Source organism: Entelurus aequoreus, linkage group LG05 (assembly GCF_033978785.1).
Source record: "Entelurus aequoreus isolate RoL-2023_Sb linkage group LG05, RoL_Eaeq_v1.1, whole genome shotgun sequence".
Taxonomy (NCBI): Eukaryota; Metazoa; Chordata; class Actinopteri; order Syngnathiformes; family Syngnathidae; genus Entelurus; species Entelurus aequoreus.
In genome coordinates this window covers 32,608,052-32,626,996 of record NC_084735.1, presented here as the reverse complement: position 1 = coordinate 32,626,996, position 18,945 = coordinate 32,608,052, and the positions used below count along the sequence as shown (strand labels likewise).

Here is an 18,945-nt window from a genome sequence, read left to right as displayed (position 1 = left end):
GGGAAAACGTCTCATCCTGGACGAGGGAATTGGAAGAATGAGCAAAACACATCTTATCTGATTGTGACATTAGCAAAACAGGAATGCTTTGATTCAACATGGCCAGGCAGTCACAATAACAAAATAAACCCATATGACAAAAACCTTTGACGAAAAGACAAATACAAGAATTAGTGATCTTCCAAAGGCAAAGCACTCTTTGTCCTTGGAGCAAGTGGCGGTTTGGAGTCATCTCTATCAGACTCCAGGAATGCATCAGGTGTCATAAAAGTGTCTAATCTCTAACAAAACCCAAGCACAGGCTGCCAAGCAGAAGAACTCAGTAACTTTAACCATTTCGAATAAACAGATCTATTTATCCATCCATCCATTCATTTTCTACCGCTTATCCCTTGCGGGGTTGCGGGGGGTGCTGGAGCCTATCTCAGCTGCAATCGGGCGGAAGACGGGGTACACCCTGGACAAGTCGCCACCTCATCACACTATTTATTGTACACAAAAAACAAAGTCCAGGATGTCCTTTTCATGGGACAACAGGTTTTATTATTTTTGAGTTTTGTATTAGAAAGGCTTGTCTTTGAGAAAAAGCATTGCTGGGCCTCAGGAGGATTGTATCTCGTAATTAGAATACAGTAAAAGGATCCTCAAAGTCATTCATCTTAAATAAGTAATGTGTTTTTTGTTGCAGACGAGTGACCATTAGTTAGTCCTCCATTCCTTCCAGTGTACAATCATCCTTGCCTGCTCCTCTGTGGGCTTTTCTCTTCTGAGCAGCATGGTGCAACTTTGCCACAAAGGCCGAGGACAAGCGGAGCCAGTCGGGCATAAGAAGTCCAAAAGCAAAACTCTGCAACATGACAGGAAATGGTTGATGAGTGGTTTATGATGACGATGAATGATTGTGTGTGTGTGTGTGTCACGGCCCGGGCGCACCACCTCTTGGACTTCCGCACCTCGCTCAACACTTTCGGTAACACACTACAGATACTCGCTACACATAGTCACACCCATACACCTTTTGGATCAGTCACACTCCATTCCCTTGTTTATTATTATTGTTTAATAATAAATATAGAGCTAAACGACGTCCCTGCTGCCTGTGCCGTCTTCTTCTCCCTGTACACGTAACAGTGTGTGTGTGTGTGTGTGTGTGTGTGTGTGTGTGTGTGTGTGTGTGTGCCACTAGAATTGATGCCGACCTGCATTGCGTGTACAAGACAACCACTGGTGTAGTTGGAGTAGCCGACTGTGTTCAAGGCCTCTCGGGCGTAAGACGCTGCACTCTTCACCCAGCAGCTGCTTTTCATTTTGTTCATGTTGGTGGACACCAGGAAGGGCATAACACACTGGAAACATACAGGGATGATATTCCTTATTAAGTAATAGAAGGCTTCTAAATACATTGTTAAAAAAGTCCAGCAATTGTACCATTATCTTCCTGTAAAAACAACAGTAGTACTATTTTTTACATTTACAGAAGTGCATTGTGAAAATGAATATATAGTAATTAAAACTGCAGCTCAGTTGCCTGAATTTTACTGTAGAAATAGCCCCGGTACTTGTTTTTTTATGTACAGTAATGAGCTGTAAAAACATTGACAGTAGAAATGTCCGATAATGGCTTTTTTGCCGATATCCGATATTCCGATATTGTCCAACTCTTAATTACCGATTCCGATATCAAGCGATACCGATATATGCAGTCGTGGAATTTACACATTATTATATCTAATTTTGTTGTGATGCCCCGCTGGATGCATTAAACAATGTAACAAGGTTTTCCAAAATAAATCAACTCAAGTTATGGAAAAAAAATGCCAACATGGCACTGCCATATTTATTATTGAAGTCACAAAGTGCATGATTTTTTTTAATATGCCTCAAAACAGCAGAGGTGTGGAGTTAGAGTTAGTGCGGCAAGGGGTTCTGGGTATTTGTTCATGTGACTGGGCCGGCACGCAAAGGAAGTGCCTTTAAGGTTTATTGCCGCTCTGTACTTCTCCCTACGTCCGTGTACACAGCGGCGTTTTAAAAAGTCATACATTTTACTTTTTGAAACCGATACCGATAATTTTGAAACCGATACCAATAATTTCCGATATTACATTTAAAGCATTTATCGGCCGATAATATAGGCAATCCGATACTATTGGACATCCCTAATTGACAGTAAAAAAAAAACTGCAGATCAGTCACATGAATTTTACTGTAAATATTAGGGATGTCCAGGCCGATATTATCAGCCGATAAATGCGTTAAAATGTAATATCGGAAATTATCGGTATCGTTTTTTTTATTATCTGTATCGTTTTTTTTTGTTGTTTTTTTTTTAGTTTTTTATTAAATCAACATAAAAAACACAAGATACACCTACAATTAGTGCACCAACCCAAAACACCTCCCTCCCCCCATTTCTTTCTGTTATCAATATTCTGGTTCCTACATTATATATCAATATATATCAATACAGTCTGCAAGGGATACAGTCTGTAAGCACACATGATTGTGCGTGCTGCTGGTCCACTAATAGTACTAACCTTTAACAGTTAATTTTACTCATTTTCATTAATTACTAGTTTCTATGTAACTGTTTTTATATTGTTTTACTTTCTTTTTTATTCAAGAAAATGTTTTTAATTTAGTTATCTTATTTTTAAAAAATTTTTTAAAAGTACCTTATCTTCACCATACATGGTTGTCCAAATTAGGCATAATAATGTGTTAATTCCACGACTGCATATATCGGTTGATATCGGTATCGGTTGATATCGGTATCGGTAATTAAAGAGTTGGACAATATCGGAATATCGGATATCGGCAAAAAGCCATTATCGGACATCCCTAGTAAATATCAAAACTAACAATAAAGTTATAATATGAGAATATAATACAAAAATAGAATAATATGAGATTTTATTTTGAGAAAGAGGTTTAATCGCAGGAATACAGTAATTTTTTTTAATATTTTTTTTTAATGATTGTCACACACACACTAGGTGTGGTGAAATTTGTCCTCTGCATTTGACCCATCCCCTTGGGGAGCAGTGGGCAGCAGCGGCGCCGCGCCCGGGAATCATTTTTGGTGATTTAACCCCCAATTCCAACCCTTGATGCTGAGTGCCAAGCAGGGAGGTAATGGGTCCCATTTTTATAGTCTTTGGTATGACTCGACTGGGATTTGAACTCCAACCTACCGATCTATAGGCCTACTGAAACCCACTACTACCGACCACGCAGTCTGATAGTTTATATATCAATGACGAAATCTTAACATTGCAACACATGCCAATACGGCCTGGTTAACTTATAAAGTGCAATTTTAAATTTCCTGCGAAACTTCCGGTTGAAAACGTCTATGTATGATGACGTATGCGTGTGACGTCAATCGTTGAAACGGAAGTATTCGGACACATTGTATCCAATACAAAAAGCTCTGTTTTTATTGCAAAATTCCGCAGTATTTTGGACATCTGTATTGGTGAATCTTTTGCAATTTGTTTAATGAACAATGGAGACTGCAAAGAAGAAAGCTGTAGGTGGGATCGGTGTATTAGCGGCTGGCTGCAGCAACACAACCAGGAGGACTTTGACTTGGATAGCAGACGCGCTATCCGACGCTAGCCGCCGACCGCATCGATGATTGGGTGAAGTCCTTCGTCGCTCCGTCGATTGCTGGAACGCAGGTGAGCACGGGTGTTGATGAGCAGATGAGGGCTAGCTGGCGTAGGTGGATAGCTAATGTTTTTATCATAGCTCTGTGAGGTCCCGTTGCTAAGTTAGCTTCAATGGCGTCGTTAGCAACAGCATTGTTAAGCTTCGCCAGGCTGGAAAGCATTAACCGTGTAGTTACAGGTCCAGGGTTTAATAGTATTGTTGATTTTCTGTCTATCCTTCCAGTCAGGGGTTTATTTCTTTTGTTTCTATCTGCAGTTAAGCCCGATGCTATCACGTTAGCTCCGTAGCTAAAGTGCTTCGCCGATGTATTGTCGTGGAGATAAAAGTCACTGTGAATGTCCATTTCGCGTTCTCGACTCTCATTTTCAAGAGGATATAGTATCCGAGGTGGTTTAAAATACAAATCCGTGATCCACAACAGAAAAAGGAGAGAGTGTGGAATCCAATGAGCCAACTTGTACCTAAGTTACGGTCAGAGCGAAAAAAGATGCGTCCTGCACTGCACTCTAGTCCTTCACTCTCACGTTCCTCATTCACGAATCTTTCATCCTGGCTCAAATTAATGGTGTAATCGTCGCTTTTTCGGTCCGAATCGCTCTCGCTGCTGGTGTAAACAATGGGGAAATGTGAGGAGCCTTTCAACCTGTGACGTCACACTACTTCCGGTACAGGCAAGGCTTTTTTTATCAGCGACCAAAAGTTGCGAACTTTATCGTCAATGTCCTCTACTAAATTCTTTCAGCAAAAATATGGCAATATCGCGAAATGATCAAGTATGACACATAGAATGGATCTGCTATGCCCGTTTAAATAAAAAATAATAATTTCAGTAGGCCTTTAAAGGCCTACTGAAATGATTTTTTTTTTTAAATGTAATTTAAAAAAATTTAAAAAATTTTATTTCAGTAGGCCTTTAAAGGCCTACTGAAATTATTTTTTTAAATTTAAACGGGAATAGCAGATCCATTCTATGTGTCATACTTGATCATTTCGCGATATTGCCATATTTTTGCTGAAAGGATTTAGTAGAGAAAATCGACGATAAAGTTCGCAACTTTTGCTCGCTGATAAAAAAAAAGCCTTGCCTGTACCGGAAGTAGCGTGACGTCACAGGAGCTAGGATTCCTCACAATTCCCCGTTGTTTACAATGGAGCGAGAGAGATTCGGACCGAGAAAGTGATGATTACCCCATTAATTTGAGCGAGGATGAAAGATTCGTAGATGAGGAACGTTACAGTGAATGACTTGAGAGGCAGCGATGGACGTATCTTTTTTCGCTCTGATCGTAACTTAGGTACAAGCTGGCTCATTGGATTCCACACTCTCCTTTTTCTATTGTAGATCACAGATTTGTATTTTAAACCACCTCGGATACTATATCCTCTTGAAAATGAGAGTCGAGAACGCGAAATGGACATTCAGTGCCTTTTATCTCCACGACAATACATCGGCGAAATGCTTTAGCTACGAGCTAACGTGATAGCATCTTGCTTTAACTGCATATAGAAACAAAAAAAATAAACCCCTGACTGGAAGTATAGATAGAAAATCAACAATACTATTAAACCGTGGACATGTAAATACACGGTTAATGCTTTCCAGGCTGGCGAAGGTTAACAATGCTGTGCTAACGACGCCATTGAAGCTAACTTAGCAACCGGATTGCACAGAGCTATGCTAAAAACATTAGCTCTCCACCTACGCCAGCCAGCCCTCATTTGCTCATCAACACCCGTGCTCACCTGCGTTCCAGCGATCGGCAGAAGGACGAAGGACTTCACCCGATGCGTTTGGCGGCCCGGAGACGTAGGAAGTCAAGGTGAAGTCAGTGGCTAGCGCGGCTAGCGCTCCAACAAAGTCCTCCTGGTTGTGTTGCTGTAGTCCGCTGCTATTACACTGATCCCACCTACAACTGTCTTCTTTGCAGCCTTCATTGTTCATTAAAAAAATTGCAAAAGATGTCCAGAATACTGTGGAATTATGAAATGAAAACAGAGCTTTTTGTATAGGATTCTACGGGGTACCATAACTTCCGTTACTCGGACTTCGTCACGCGCATACGTCATCATACCGCGATGTTTCAGCCGGATATTTCCCGGGAATTTTAAAATGTCACTTTATAAGTTAACCCGGCCGTATTGGCATGTGTTGCAATGTTAAGATTTCATCATTGATATATAAACTATCAGACTGCGTGGTCGGTAGTAGTGGCTTTCAGTAGGCCTTTAATGAGCTAGTGTCAAAACTTCCACTGTGTAACCAAAATGCAACGATATTATTCTTGTTAGATAATTGAACAGAAATGTTTAGTCTCCAAATATTAAGATTTCCATTCCCAAAGATTCAGATTTTTCAAGTAAAATGATTATTTTTACGATTACAAGAAAGACAGAAGGAGTGTAATATGCTCAGGTCGTGTTTTAACCCGGCATAATATTACAAATGACATATTGTTTTATGCACTCAATTGTGAGATATGTTATGCCAAATTTCCCAGTAAGATATTAAGTTTTTATTTAATTTTTAAAATGACATGTATTAATTTATGTTAAATTTGAATAAATACTTCTACAATTACTTATACATGGACTGTATGATTGATACATTTCTATATTAATCATCATAATTCAATGTATTATCATACATTTGAATATTTCTGTCATTGTTATCAATTATATGATGAATAATTTATTTAAGGTTTTTTGACAATATTTAACTTTTTATAACATAGTAAGAATATTCGGGTATGTAATCAGAATTGTATAGATTGTCAATATTCGTTTTCTCTGTTTTGGAAAACAAAATTTGACTTCTTCATTCTGTCGATAACTTTTCACATTTCTTTCAGCTGTTTACCTGCACAGTAATCCCCTTTGACTTGTACTCAGCATGCAGACACTGGGAGAAATAAATCACAAACGCCTGCAAGGAAGAAAGAGAAAAGCCACAAAACAAATCACCGGTAAGCTGGAATCTAAATTAATCTAAGTTATTGTATATAAATGAAAGTGTACCTTAGTAGCGGAGTAAAGGGCCAACAAAGGCTGTGCATGGATCCCCACTTGGGAGGAAATATTTATGATCAAGCCTTTGTTTCTGCAAAAGACAACCATGACAATTGTGTGAACATTCTATTACAGTAGATATACACTTTTATTGGCCACCTGGCGCATTAACGTACTTTTTAAGCATGCCAGGAAGAACTAACCTTGTGGTCTGAGCATGGAGAGAGAATGAAATTAGATGGTGTAATAGTCAAACATCAAATACTGTATGACATGACAACTTCTTACCTGAGCCACAGAAAGTGTGTTACAGTTGATGACCTCAGTGATTTTCTGGTCGTGCGCGCACACACACACACACACACACACACACACACACACACACACACACACACACACACACACACACACACACACACACACACACACACACACACACACACACACACACACACACACACACAAAAGAACCAAGATGTTACATGGATTACAGATTAGTAATTTGTCATTCAACAAACATTTACCTGCTCAGCATTTGGAATTTCGAGGAATGAGGCGAAATCATCAGAGTAGGACATTGCCACGTTGTTTACTGTGACACAGACATAAGCGGAGTTATCAATATTTCTTTTACCCATTTAATAAGTAATCAAATATACTATAAGTTGGATAACACATGATCGGAATTTAAACATGCTCGATATATATTTGTGTACTTTTGTTCTAAAATAATATACATAATCATGTGGCGAATGACACAATTATATTATTTCATTTTCTTAAATTAAATTTAGTATTTAAATTTAATAAAAACAATGTAGTATAATGATTATTAAATATTTAATAAACAATAAATTTAAAAAAAATAATATAAAGAGGGAAAAAATGCCTCAATAAAACAAAACACAAAGTAACGTAACACTAAGCATAACATAAAACAACCTACAACATAATGTAACGTGTAACGTAACGTACAACATAACATAACAAGAAAAGATGACAAAACAGATGCATAACTTATAACATATAAAGTCCTAACCCATATCATATAACACAACATACAGTATAACATACCATATAACTTGACACATAACATACATCATAAGTAACGTCATAACAGGACATTGAACATAGCATGCAGCATAACATCAATCAATCAATCAATCAATGTTTATTTATATAGCCCTAAATCACAAGTGTCTCAAAGGGCTGTACAAGCCACAACGACATCCTCGGTACAGAGCCCACATACGGGCAAGGAAAACTCACCCCAGTGGGATGTCAATGTGAATGACTATGAGAAACCTTGGAGAGGACCGCATATGTGGGTAACCCCCCCTCATAACATATACAGTAACATAACAACATATAACATAACATATACCGTAACATAACATATAACATAACATACAGTAACATAACATATACAGTAACATAACATAACATATAATATAACATACAGTAACATAACATATACAGTAACATAGCATACAGTAACATAACATTACATATAACAGATAACATATACAGTAACAACATATAACATAACAAAAACAGTAACATAACATATAACGTAACATTACATGCTAGGCCACGAGCACATAACTTCACCATGCTCGTGTACAGAAGACTGATATGAACATTATTCAATCACGTCCATCTTTAGAATGTTACAGGTAGTGCTTATGTTATCGCACAGAACTACATTTGTTATGATTCATAATAGCTGCTCTTTCCTTACCTAGTATTCCGATGTCCATGTCTTGTAGTTGTTTGGCAATGAAAGGATAAATGTTGTGTTTGTGTGTGAAGTCCACTCGAATGGTGCAAGTTTTTTGTCCATACTGACCCTCTGACAGAAAGATTTAAAATGTTATTAGGTTAATGATTACAATGGTGATATACAGTAATGGGGGCCAGAATCCTGCCATATGTTTTGTCTACCAAATTTTATTTTCAGAGCCAATACAATACTAATATGTATTTTCAAAATTATTGGCAGGATTTTTTGGCCCCTGTGACGCCTTCTCACCAATCTCTTTGGCCACCTGTCGAAGCTTCTCGTCACATCTGCTCACTAAAACGACATTCAGGCCTCTTTGTGCCAACTGAAGACAAGAACACATGAAACAAGACCATTAAATGATGAAACGTAGTGCTGGACTTTTCCAACAACTTTGTGTACTATTTAGGAGACTCACCTCTAAGGCATAAGCTTTACCTATTCCAGATGTGGCTCCTGTGACAACTGTAGGAGGAAGCACAAAGATGACGCGTAACTGTTTTTACTGAGGGAAAACATACGGTTTCATTCATCTAAACCAGGGCTTTTACTAAAAAATATTGTACTGTACCAAATTTTAATACAGGTTGCTTGTTTAAGAAGACAACAAGAAAAAATAAGCAAAAATGTACATTAGGACCACACCTCCGCCACATCTCAATGAGCCATGGTACTGTGCTGGTACTCGCCTTATAACGTTTCTCTGGAGTTCAATGTCCCATGGGCAAGAATAAATATGTCCCACTTACTTTAAAGACATTATACAGGCTGTAGAAAGTCATGTAGCATAATAAATATTTCTGCAAGCGTTATTATTGACAAACAGAAACAGGCACGCTCGCAATCTAACCCAGGTTATGAAGGATTGCGCCCACAGGACTGTGAAAATATTCATTTTAAACTCACAGAAAATTGCTGGCAAACCATTGCATTACATTTCTAACAAATGTTCTCCGGGTGTCGCTGCCACTGCGCTAATTAAGGAGTCACAGGTAGGACCTGATATCCAGCTGGGAACGCGTACAACAATAAATGAACAAAAGACATTAGACTCATCGCAGGGCCAACACAGATAGACAACATTCACACTCACATTCACACACTACGGCCAATTTAGTGTTGCCTAGCAACCTATCCCCAGGTGCAAGTCTTTGGAGGTGGGAGGAAGCCGGAGTACCCGGAGGGAACCCACGCAGTCACAGGGAGAACATGCAAACTCCACACAGAAAGACCCCAGGCCCGGGGATCGAACCCAGGACCTTCATATTGTGAGGCACATGCACTAACCCCTGTTCCACGCTGTTGCCCTTACTGGGTACCAGTTAATGTCAAATCAAATCGTCTGGTTGCAGCCTCTGCACGGGCTAAAGCACTTGGCAAGGAAACAAGCAGTAAAGCGCTCAGAGTAGCCTCAGTCGGAGTGCCTCTTTGGTAATGTTACACTTTTCCATGCCAACAAAGCAAGAATAATGCCATGGTCCACACTGCAGGGTCTGATGTTCAATTTGGACTTTTTTGTCAAATCCGATCTTTTTAGTGGCTGTTCACATTATACATTTTTTTTTAAATTTCTAATGTGAATGCAATCTGACCCGCAGGCGGACATGATTAGATTAGATTAGATTAGATTACCAGTAGATTTTTTACATTATTTTTTTTTCTACCCGCAGGTAAATTTGGCTTGCAGTGAGAGACATTCATGCAAAACAGTACAAAAGATGAATAAAAAAAACAATAAACTAGCTATACAAATTGTCATTATCCCCATCATCATTCTATGCTGCCTCATGAAGTGCATTTAGTTACCTTCAAAGTGCATGGCATAAAGTGCATATGTGGCACTCTTCATGATATCGTCATCAACATCAGTATCAACATCAGCATCAACACCGCCACAAACCCCTGTCAGAGGATCACCTAGTTCTCTTGAGATATACTTTATGATGGCTGCAGGGACAAAACTACACCTGTGCTTTTTAGTTTTGAGCCTAGGTACTGTGCACCTGCGGCCAAATGGGAAGCCACTGTGCATGACGTCGCAAGCACTGCGGTGTTTTTGGAAGTAAAAATGTCTTCATCTCTTGTCGGTTTCAGTACTGCCGCATTCCTGGCAATTTCAAGGATTTTGTGCAATCAACGGAAGCATTTTCTGAACCAAATTATTGCACGTAGAAGATTAAGAAGAAAGAAGACACGTATGCCTGTTTTACGTGATCATTTGCTTCGATGTTTGCTCGAAGAGCGTGTCTGTGGGCAAGCAGTCGGTGACAGGAGTGGTGACACTTTCATGTGATTTCCTAAAACCTTTTATTCTCACCTGTTTTCTGCTCCGTTGTCAACTATTCATTTTGTAACCGTCTATTTTGGCAAATAATTATGACACTTTTCACTTTTTGAACGCGGGAGCGTTCACATTGAGGATGCACCACGTATTCATCCGATTTATATCCACATACAAAAGAGGCCAGGGTCGGATATGAAAAATTCGGAATTGCACTCTTCAGACTGCACACTGACTGACTGTCCCAAATTAGACAGGTACCCATCCCATTATACCTTGTTTCTCTCAGAGCTTCACCTCCCTGGTTGTTTTTCTCTATGTTTCCATCTTTGCTGTTTTATTTTGTTTCGTTTTATGCCAACAATGTACCGCGGGTCGCAAATGGCCCCTGGACTACACTTTGGAAACCCCTGATCTAAGCTGTCAAATGTCTGCAACTTGCAACAAAAACATGAAATAAAGTAAGTACTAAAAGACAAAATGACATGACTTTCATCATCAGATGTGTGCTTATTGGTGGAAAAATGCCACATTTCTGTTATAAATTTGATTTTAACATTGAAGCTGACAATTTTTGTAGCTCCAGTTTGGTTTTCAGGCAACATCATCAATCAGGGTTTGAACAAGTATATAAGTAGCACACACTGTAACATATCCCATTTGGACAATAATAAACTACAAGAACCTTAGCGCCATGCTTAGATTTGTGCAAATAAACACACAAAATGTTAAACATTACCTGCCCATTGCCCGTAAGTCCTAAGATCCACTCGCCAAAACTCTGACCAAATGAACTCTCTGAAGCCACGCCAGCATTTCCATCCCGTTTTAAGCAAGAAGAAAATTAGCGTGAATCCACCAATGACCAGCAGCATGTCAGCAGAAGACATTTTGGACTGTGAACAAACTATGGTTCTATATGTGAGACAGCAACAAGTATTTATGTGCCAAAATGACCTCTGCTCCTCCCTAATTTGCTCCACCTCTTACAGTGTATCACAGACACAAGACATAGGAAACTACCACATACTGTACTTAATTTTTTTTTTAAATATATATATGGTAGTAGAATACTAAAACACATTTCATTAAATGATGCCATAACATTTGTGAAAAGAGAAAAAAAAAACAATTTCTACTATTAATCATGTGCATTTGATATGGAATAGTTTTTAATGCTGCAAGGTACAGTAGTAATAAAGGGCATTTAGGCAAATAATTAATAATTAATTAAGTAAAAAAATATATACAGTAATAAAGAAGGTGAGCATAAGTCTCAGTCACTAAAATATTATTATATTATATATGAGTCACGTTTAAGCAAAATGCTAAATGTGTAATTGATATGTTTAATTCATATTGTATATGAACTTATTAATTATGTTTTCATTGATAATTAATAATGTATTTCGACATTTTTCTGCAATTAATATCTAATGAAAAAGTATACAGTCATTAAGAAAATGAGCATGAGTCTGAGTCACTAAAATACAATTTATTTATTAATCATCCATCCATGCATCCATTTTCTACCGCTTATTCCCTTCGGGGTCGCGGGGGTGCTGGAGCCTATCTCAGCTACAATCGGGCGGAAGGCGGGGTACACCCTGGACAAGTGGCCACCTCATCGCAGGGCCAACACAGATAGACAGACAACATTCACACTCACATACACACAAGTTTAAGTAAAATGTTAAACATTTTATAAATATTACATTTCTATTTAATTATATGTACTGTATTGTCAGTTATATATATTTTTTATGAATAAGTAATTCATGTAATTATATTCAGATTCCAATTAATGCACGTCAATTCATTAAGTTTCATGACTGCAATTTATCTACCTTTTCCACTCGCTATTTTTTAATACGACACCACTTTTCTTACATATACATTTTTTATTGAGCGTTGAAATTATGCAAGACATTATGCACTATGCAATCATACACACACATATGGACGGGAAGTCATTCTTTAAAACAATGTTTCTATTTTTCAAAACACATCCGACCACATGTTTGTGCTCAAGGATGCTTTACTAACTTACAATTTAGCCGAGCGTAATCATCATCCAAAAGAACCCATGTAAGAGATAAGCACGCTTACATCACAGTGACATCATCAAGTGGGGCAATGGAGCATCCCCTCCCACTAAAGCAAGCAGTGACAATCTAATCACATTCTAACAAAGCAAAGTTGTGACACTGCTTTGGCTTTCATTGATAAAGCAGCAATGTTGTGATGAGAAAATGTAACATGTACTGTAGCGTTTCCTTTTGTGCAATAGGTGAGACATAACAAGACACAACTATGTATCCTTAACTTGGATGGGTTAGGGGGTACTGCAACATAGATCACGGTCAAGTGTTTGGCGATGATGCAAGGTCTGTAAGACATTTTTTTTTTTACATGAGTGATAGCAGTAATAAAAACCTTGTGAATCTGAATAGTCTATGGCAAACAAGTTTTCTCTCTCTCTCGGACACGTGACGGCACAATTTTACAATCCGCCATGTTTTGGTATCAGCAGAGGCAGTCCTCATTAATGGCAATCAACGTTTGTTCCCGGATAACTAGAAAATGCTCCTGATTGAATGTTTGCGTGATAATGTTTGTGATAGGCCAACTATTCTTCTTCTGCAGAACATGACACAATCTTATCTTATACTGTGAGCTCCACGTGCCTATTAATGTTGTAACCGCTAAAAGCAAACCATCCATCCATCCATTTTCTACCGCTTGTCCCTTTTTGGGGTCGCGGGGAGTGCTGGAGCCTATCTCAGCTGCATTAGAATTAAAATTGTGTTGCATTTAAAAAGAGGAACTGCACTTTTTTTTTTTTACAACGTATCCCATCATCCACGATCCATATGTGAGACAAAAACACACGTCTTTTCCTTTTCTGTGCATTCTAAATAGTAATCCTGCTAGTAAGAGGCAGCTAACAATCCTAATAATGCGCTCAAAAATTATATTTTATATGCATGCTGTAAGTATGTATGTAATGTAGTAACATGCACATTAATAATAACATAATATTTACAGTATTTTGCTCATTTAGGCATTACTGTAACTTCTTTCCTGGTCACATTTGCTATGCGCTAAACATTTTTAATGAAGAACTTAAAACGGTGACTTACAATGTCCCATAATTGGTTTGGACTTAGACATAATTGCTATTTTAAAAGCCCTACAGTTTCAGTGTTATGTAATTAGTTTTTAAGAAAAACTTTATTGACACCACAAAGAAAATTGTTTGACACACAGGAGCTCAATTGTCAAATGAGGACAATCTTAGGAGCTACTGTGCTGTGATCAGCTTTCCACCCTTTCAGGTGCACCTCAAAACCACGTGGTCGCAGCGCAAGCTTTTAAAAAGGTCCACAAAAAAGGCAAAAACGAATGAAAAAACATAAAAGAACACGGTGACAGACTCTCGCTGTCGTCTGGGTTCCATGGACCACCAAGGATAGACATTACGTTGAGCGAATTTGACTTTGTTTTGTTATTTCAATAAACCTTCAGTCCACGTTGGGTCGCTTTTCAGCTTCTCTTCGCTGCTCCCTCTTCTGTACGCTTTTCAGTCTGCCGCGTCATCGCCTTCGTCTGCCTCTCGCTCTCTGTCTCTTCCGCGCTGCATCCACTGCTGGTTCTCCACCTCCTTCTGCCCCGTCGTTCTTGGCTGCCGCCCTTTTACATACTCGGAGGAGATTATATAATTGTGCCCAGGTGGGCGATCCAAACACCTGACATCCATCTTGCCGTCGATCCCGGCGCGCCCCGCCTCGCCGCTGGCCCGCCGGCCACGCCTCCTCGCCGCCATCTTGGAGTCGGCCCCGGCGTGCCCTGCCTCGCTGTCGGTCTGCCAGCCACGCCTCCCCACAAACACAAAGGACATAAGAGAGACAGAGCTCAGCGGTGCCATTTCTGCATACCCTACAGTTCATGTGTCTTTCAATGAACCGTAGCACTCCTTGACTAGACTTTATGCAAAATAAAACTATAGTGGAACCTTCATTTAAGAACCCCTCTATGTATGCGCTTTTCAATTTACGAACCTCTCATTATACAAACTTTTCAATTTAGGAATCACATAACGAATAAAAATATGCTTTGGTGCAGCCATTTTGTTCCCGGCAGCACATCCATCGTGAGCATGCTCATCGACCTCCGTGCTCATTCAGTCAGGAGAGCAGCTTTGCTGTTATCTACTGTGCTACTTTGTGTGTTTTTTAAGTGTTTTCAACCCTTTTTTTTTTAAGCATTTTTACTAGTTTTGCTAGCTCGTTGTGAGTCCAAAGAAGGCAATGGACAAGCACTGTGTGATTTGAAACATTCAGGAAGTACGCACAGCGTTGTCGACACTGCTTCCTACACCCCTACTTTCCGCTGTACATTTAGGGCCTGATCTACTCAAGGTTTGCGTATACTAAAAATGTGCAAACCTGATAGCACACGCAAAGCTGATCTACTAAACGTGTACAAAGTGGATTGTGTCTGTTAAGTGAGCAGAACAAGGGGCACCTTACATCTGTCTTCATTAAGGGGCAAAATATATGCTGATCAACAAAACGCCAACAATACTGGGAGGAGAAAATGAAAATATGTTATACAGCAAAAATGCTGCATGAGACACTGCACATTGAAATAGTTCTGTGAAAATTATTTTCTTCTGTGCAAATAAAAAAAAAATGAACAGTGAAAATGACAAATAAGGTAGTTAATGCATAGAAGACTTTTTCTTTACGCTTTATTTAGTTTTTTGTTCAATCGTAGATGGGCTGTGACTTAAAAGTTTAACTGCTTTGTAGATGCACTGAGATTAAGTCTAAGTTTATTGTGTTTTTCATGGTGTTTTTGAATCTGCACCAATTTTTTCCTGAGAATTTTCAACTAACTTGAAGGTTTTTTTTTAAATCAAGAGGATTATTTGTGATATGTACAATTTCGGAATGTGATTGTTCTATTTTGGGCCAAAGTAAAACAAAAAACAATCTGAAGTTGCCATAGTTGTATTTTTAAGTTATTATGCCATTATTTTACCCGTCCGGGCCACGTAAGCTGAGCTACAAAGAGTTTGACACCCCTGGTCTATCTATTCCATCCCATCCTAAAAAGCACTAAAAGCGTACTACCAGCCACTGGAGGGAGCCACAGATATAGTTTAGAGATTGACTTGAACTACAGAAAGAAGCTTGGGTATGCATTTCTGTGATAGTAACAGAGACCTTGGACTGTGTCGGTTAAGGTTGAATGAGAATCTTGACACAGTTTTGCACGCTGTGTTAAACATGTTGATAAGATGTACTGTTTATCTGCGTTGTTGATACACAGCCTGGCTTCCTGAACTTCTAGTGCAGTTCTTGTGCACCTGAAAGACATACATGATGTTACTGTCTTGTTATTTCACTTGAGCAATCAAGTAAGGTCACTAAGGAGGAGGCATGTATGAGGGGACAGTCAGAAATGTGAAGGGGGCATCATGTGCACGCGCTGCTCTATCACGCTCCAGCACGAGTTGTCTGTGCTAATACAGAAGTAGCATTGCCCTCTTCATAGAGTTTGGTTGTTAGCTACAGTATGGGCCTGATTTACTGAGATCCAAATACCACGCGCTAAACAGCGTGATTTATCTATAAATAGTGTGTGCTATTAGTGGGCGTATTGCGTGTGATTTGTAAAGTGGTGTAGACCGCCTTATTTAAATGAGGATTTTGAGTGTATGGGGCATCACCACGGAGACACTGCACATTCATTCAAATATGCAGGAGACATCTACCACTTTTTATGGGCATTTTAGAAGCAGTTGTGCAGTGCATCTACACTGACATCCTTTTTTCCCCCTTTTATTGCTGAAGGTGCATGGGAGAGAGGCTGCACTTTCTCCGCTCAATACTCAACAATGCATACTTCAAGTAGGTTTTTTTTCATATGAGTAATTTTTATGTGAAATTTTTTTTCAAAAATACTAAAGGAAACCAAAACACATCAATTGAATTAGTTTTAATCATCCCTTAAGTCCTCTAGCAGCTATAAAATTATGTTGCTAAATAGACGATATGTCTAATATGTATATATTTTTCCTGACCATCCAAATATGTTGAAAGGTACACGTATGACGGAGGATTGTCATCTGTCCATGGGGTGTGTGTGCAGCACGAGCACTGATCCTGCAGCCGTGTGGAACTCTCAGTTTACACAGTTACTAAATAAAACATAATATAGGGATTGCAAATTGGTGATGAGTTTTGATAAATCACATTGTGCATGCTAAATAGTTATATTGCCATTTTCTTCTCCCAGTATTTTGATGATCAGTGTATATTTTGCATATTAATGGAGACAGAGATGCAAAATGTATTGCACCCCTTATTCTGTTCACTTAAGAGATGCAGTCCACTTTGCATATGTTTAGTAGATTAGTTTTGTGTGTGCTATCAGCCTATCAAGTTTGCACATGTTTGAGTAAATGCAAACCTTTAATACAGTTTTTTCCAATTGCTTACACACTAAATGTTAAATGTTCACACAGTTAACAAAGTCTACACACAGTAAGCAAAACCACTGTGCAGATTAGCCTATTATTAGGCATAGACTCTGCTTCACAGTTTTTGTGGAATATTACACACAATGCTTTACACACACCTTCCCATCTTGCACATGTGATGTGGATGAGACACTATGGCCTGATCCAGCTAGACGGGCAGGTGATGATTAGAAACAGTAACTGAGGCTTTTGACTATGTTCTTTCATAGAGTTGCTGTTGCCTAAGTCTGCACATGTAGCCTATACTCTATGCTGTCATTTTTATTTATCTCCAGATATTTTTTCAAACCTTTTTATTCGTCTCATATTTGAATTTGTACTGCATATCATTGTTGACTACTGTGATACGTTTACCTGACTTTGGTAAAAATACATATTTTCAGTTTGCAGCATCATTGTTGAGCAGTTCTTGAAAAGATTTAGGTCCTTACGTATAGGCCCACTTCAAAGTAAACAATGACGATTGCTATGGATTTGCCAATATGTTTTGTCAAGTTACAGTAATCATTTATCACATATAGTCAAAAGGTAGTGCAAAATGCCCCAAACATGTGATTTCTAATAGTAAAATAGTTTTTTTTACAAATGTGTTTTGTATTTATCACTGTTCTGGGTAACTCACTCCAATAGTGTCTTATCATTTGAAGTCTGTGTGAATGAGATGAAAATAAAACTGCAATTTTACAAATGCTTGCTATATTTTGATGAATGGGCATGTCTTTTGACCGAAGTGTGTCATTTTGCAAATAATCTAGGAATTAAGACAATTGAATGTGGTGTTTGGAAAAGTGTGTATATCTTTCGAAAAAAGACACACAGTTAGTAAAATTGTGTGTAAGCAAATGGAAAAAACTGTAAACCAGACACTATCTGTCCAACTCCAACCCAGAGAAGAGAAATGCATTTTGTCAGGCCTCTACATTCACACCTGACGACTAAACTCCTGCTGGTACCTCCTAACCACAATAAGGTGGCAATCTCTCAGGAGGGAAACTGAAAAATGAAAGTAAAATAAATAAAATAAAGTATCACAACATTTATCTTAACATGACGGCCTAATTCTTAAACTTAATTTAACCTTTAGGACTTCACACACTATAGTCAATATTTACAAAATTAAAAGGTAAAGCAGTTTAATGAATAATACAAAAACATTCTTCTTAAACTAGTTTATCATCAGGTCGGTTGCATCATGCCTCAAACTTTCTGCATTCTACACTCACTCTCATAGACAAATAAACCTAAAAACACTGCCTACACTCTTGACATCGTAATGTTTTTTTGCAAGTTGTGTTTTACAGTTCCCCTGTTATTTTAAATTATATTTATTTCATTGTGTTCTCTGACCATGAAGCATGTAGACACTTACAGCGTGAGGAAGTCCACATTGACGCCAACAATGGTAGCCTACATATTTGTTTTCATCACCGTTTAAACGGTAATAGCAACTGACAGCTCTTTTCGACGAAGCAGCAAATACACAGATTTAACTTACAGTTGTGTCCATGTCCCGATTAATAGCTCGCCTGCTGATGGCATCATAAAACATCAAAAATAAAATGTGTCTTCTTCACTTCATCCCAGGTGTTCACATATTATCATATTGATAAAACATGTTAAAATCCACACTTTTGTGGGTAAGAATTTCAA

The 18,945-nt window shown here is 38.5% G+C and overlaps 1 protein-coding gene across 1 annotated transcript; it reads right to left on the bottom strand.

Annotated features, from left to right (window-relative positions):
* Positions 1-568: 568 nt before the first annotated feature.
* LOC133649931 (very-long-chain 3-oxoacyl-CoA reductase-like) lies at positions 569-14,505 on the bottom strand. The gene is made up of 12 exons (XM_062046648.1): positions 14,366-14,505; positions 14,268-14,317; positions 8,883-8,929; positions 8,714-8,789; positions 8,423-8,533; positions 7,206-7,273; positions 6,970-7,014; positions 6,858-6,892; positions 6,691-6,772; positions 6,533-6,598; positions 1,200-1,346; positions 569-847 (listed from the first exon to the last, which is right to left on the bottom strand). Exons 1-12 carry the CDS (start codon positions 14,503-14,505, stop codon positions 704-706), a joined length of 1,011 nt encoding a protein of 336 aa, XP_061902632.1. The 3' UTR covers positions 569-703.
* Positions 14,506-18,945: the final 4,440 nt, after the last annotated feature.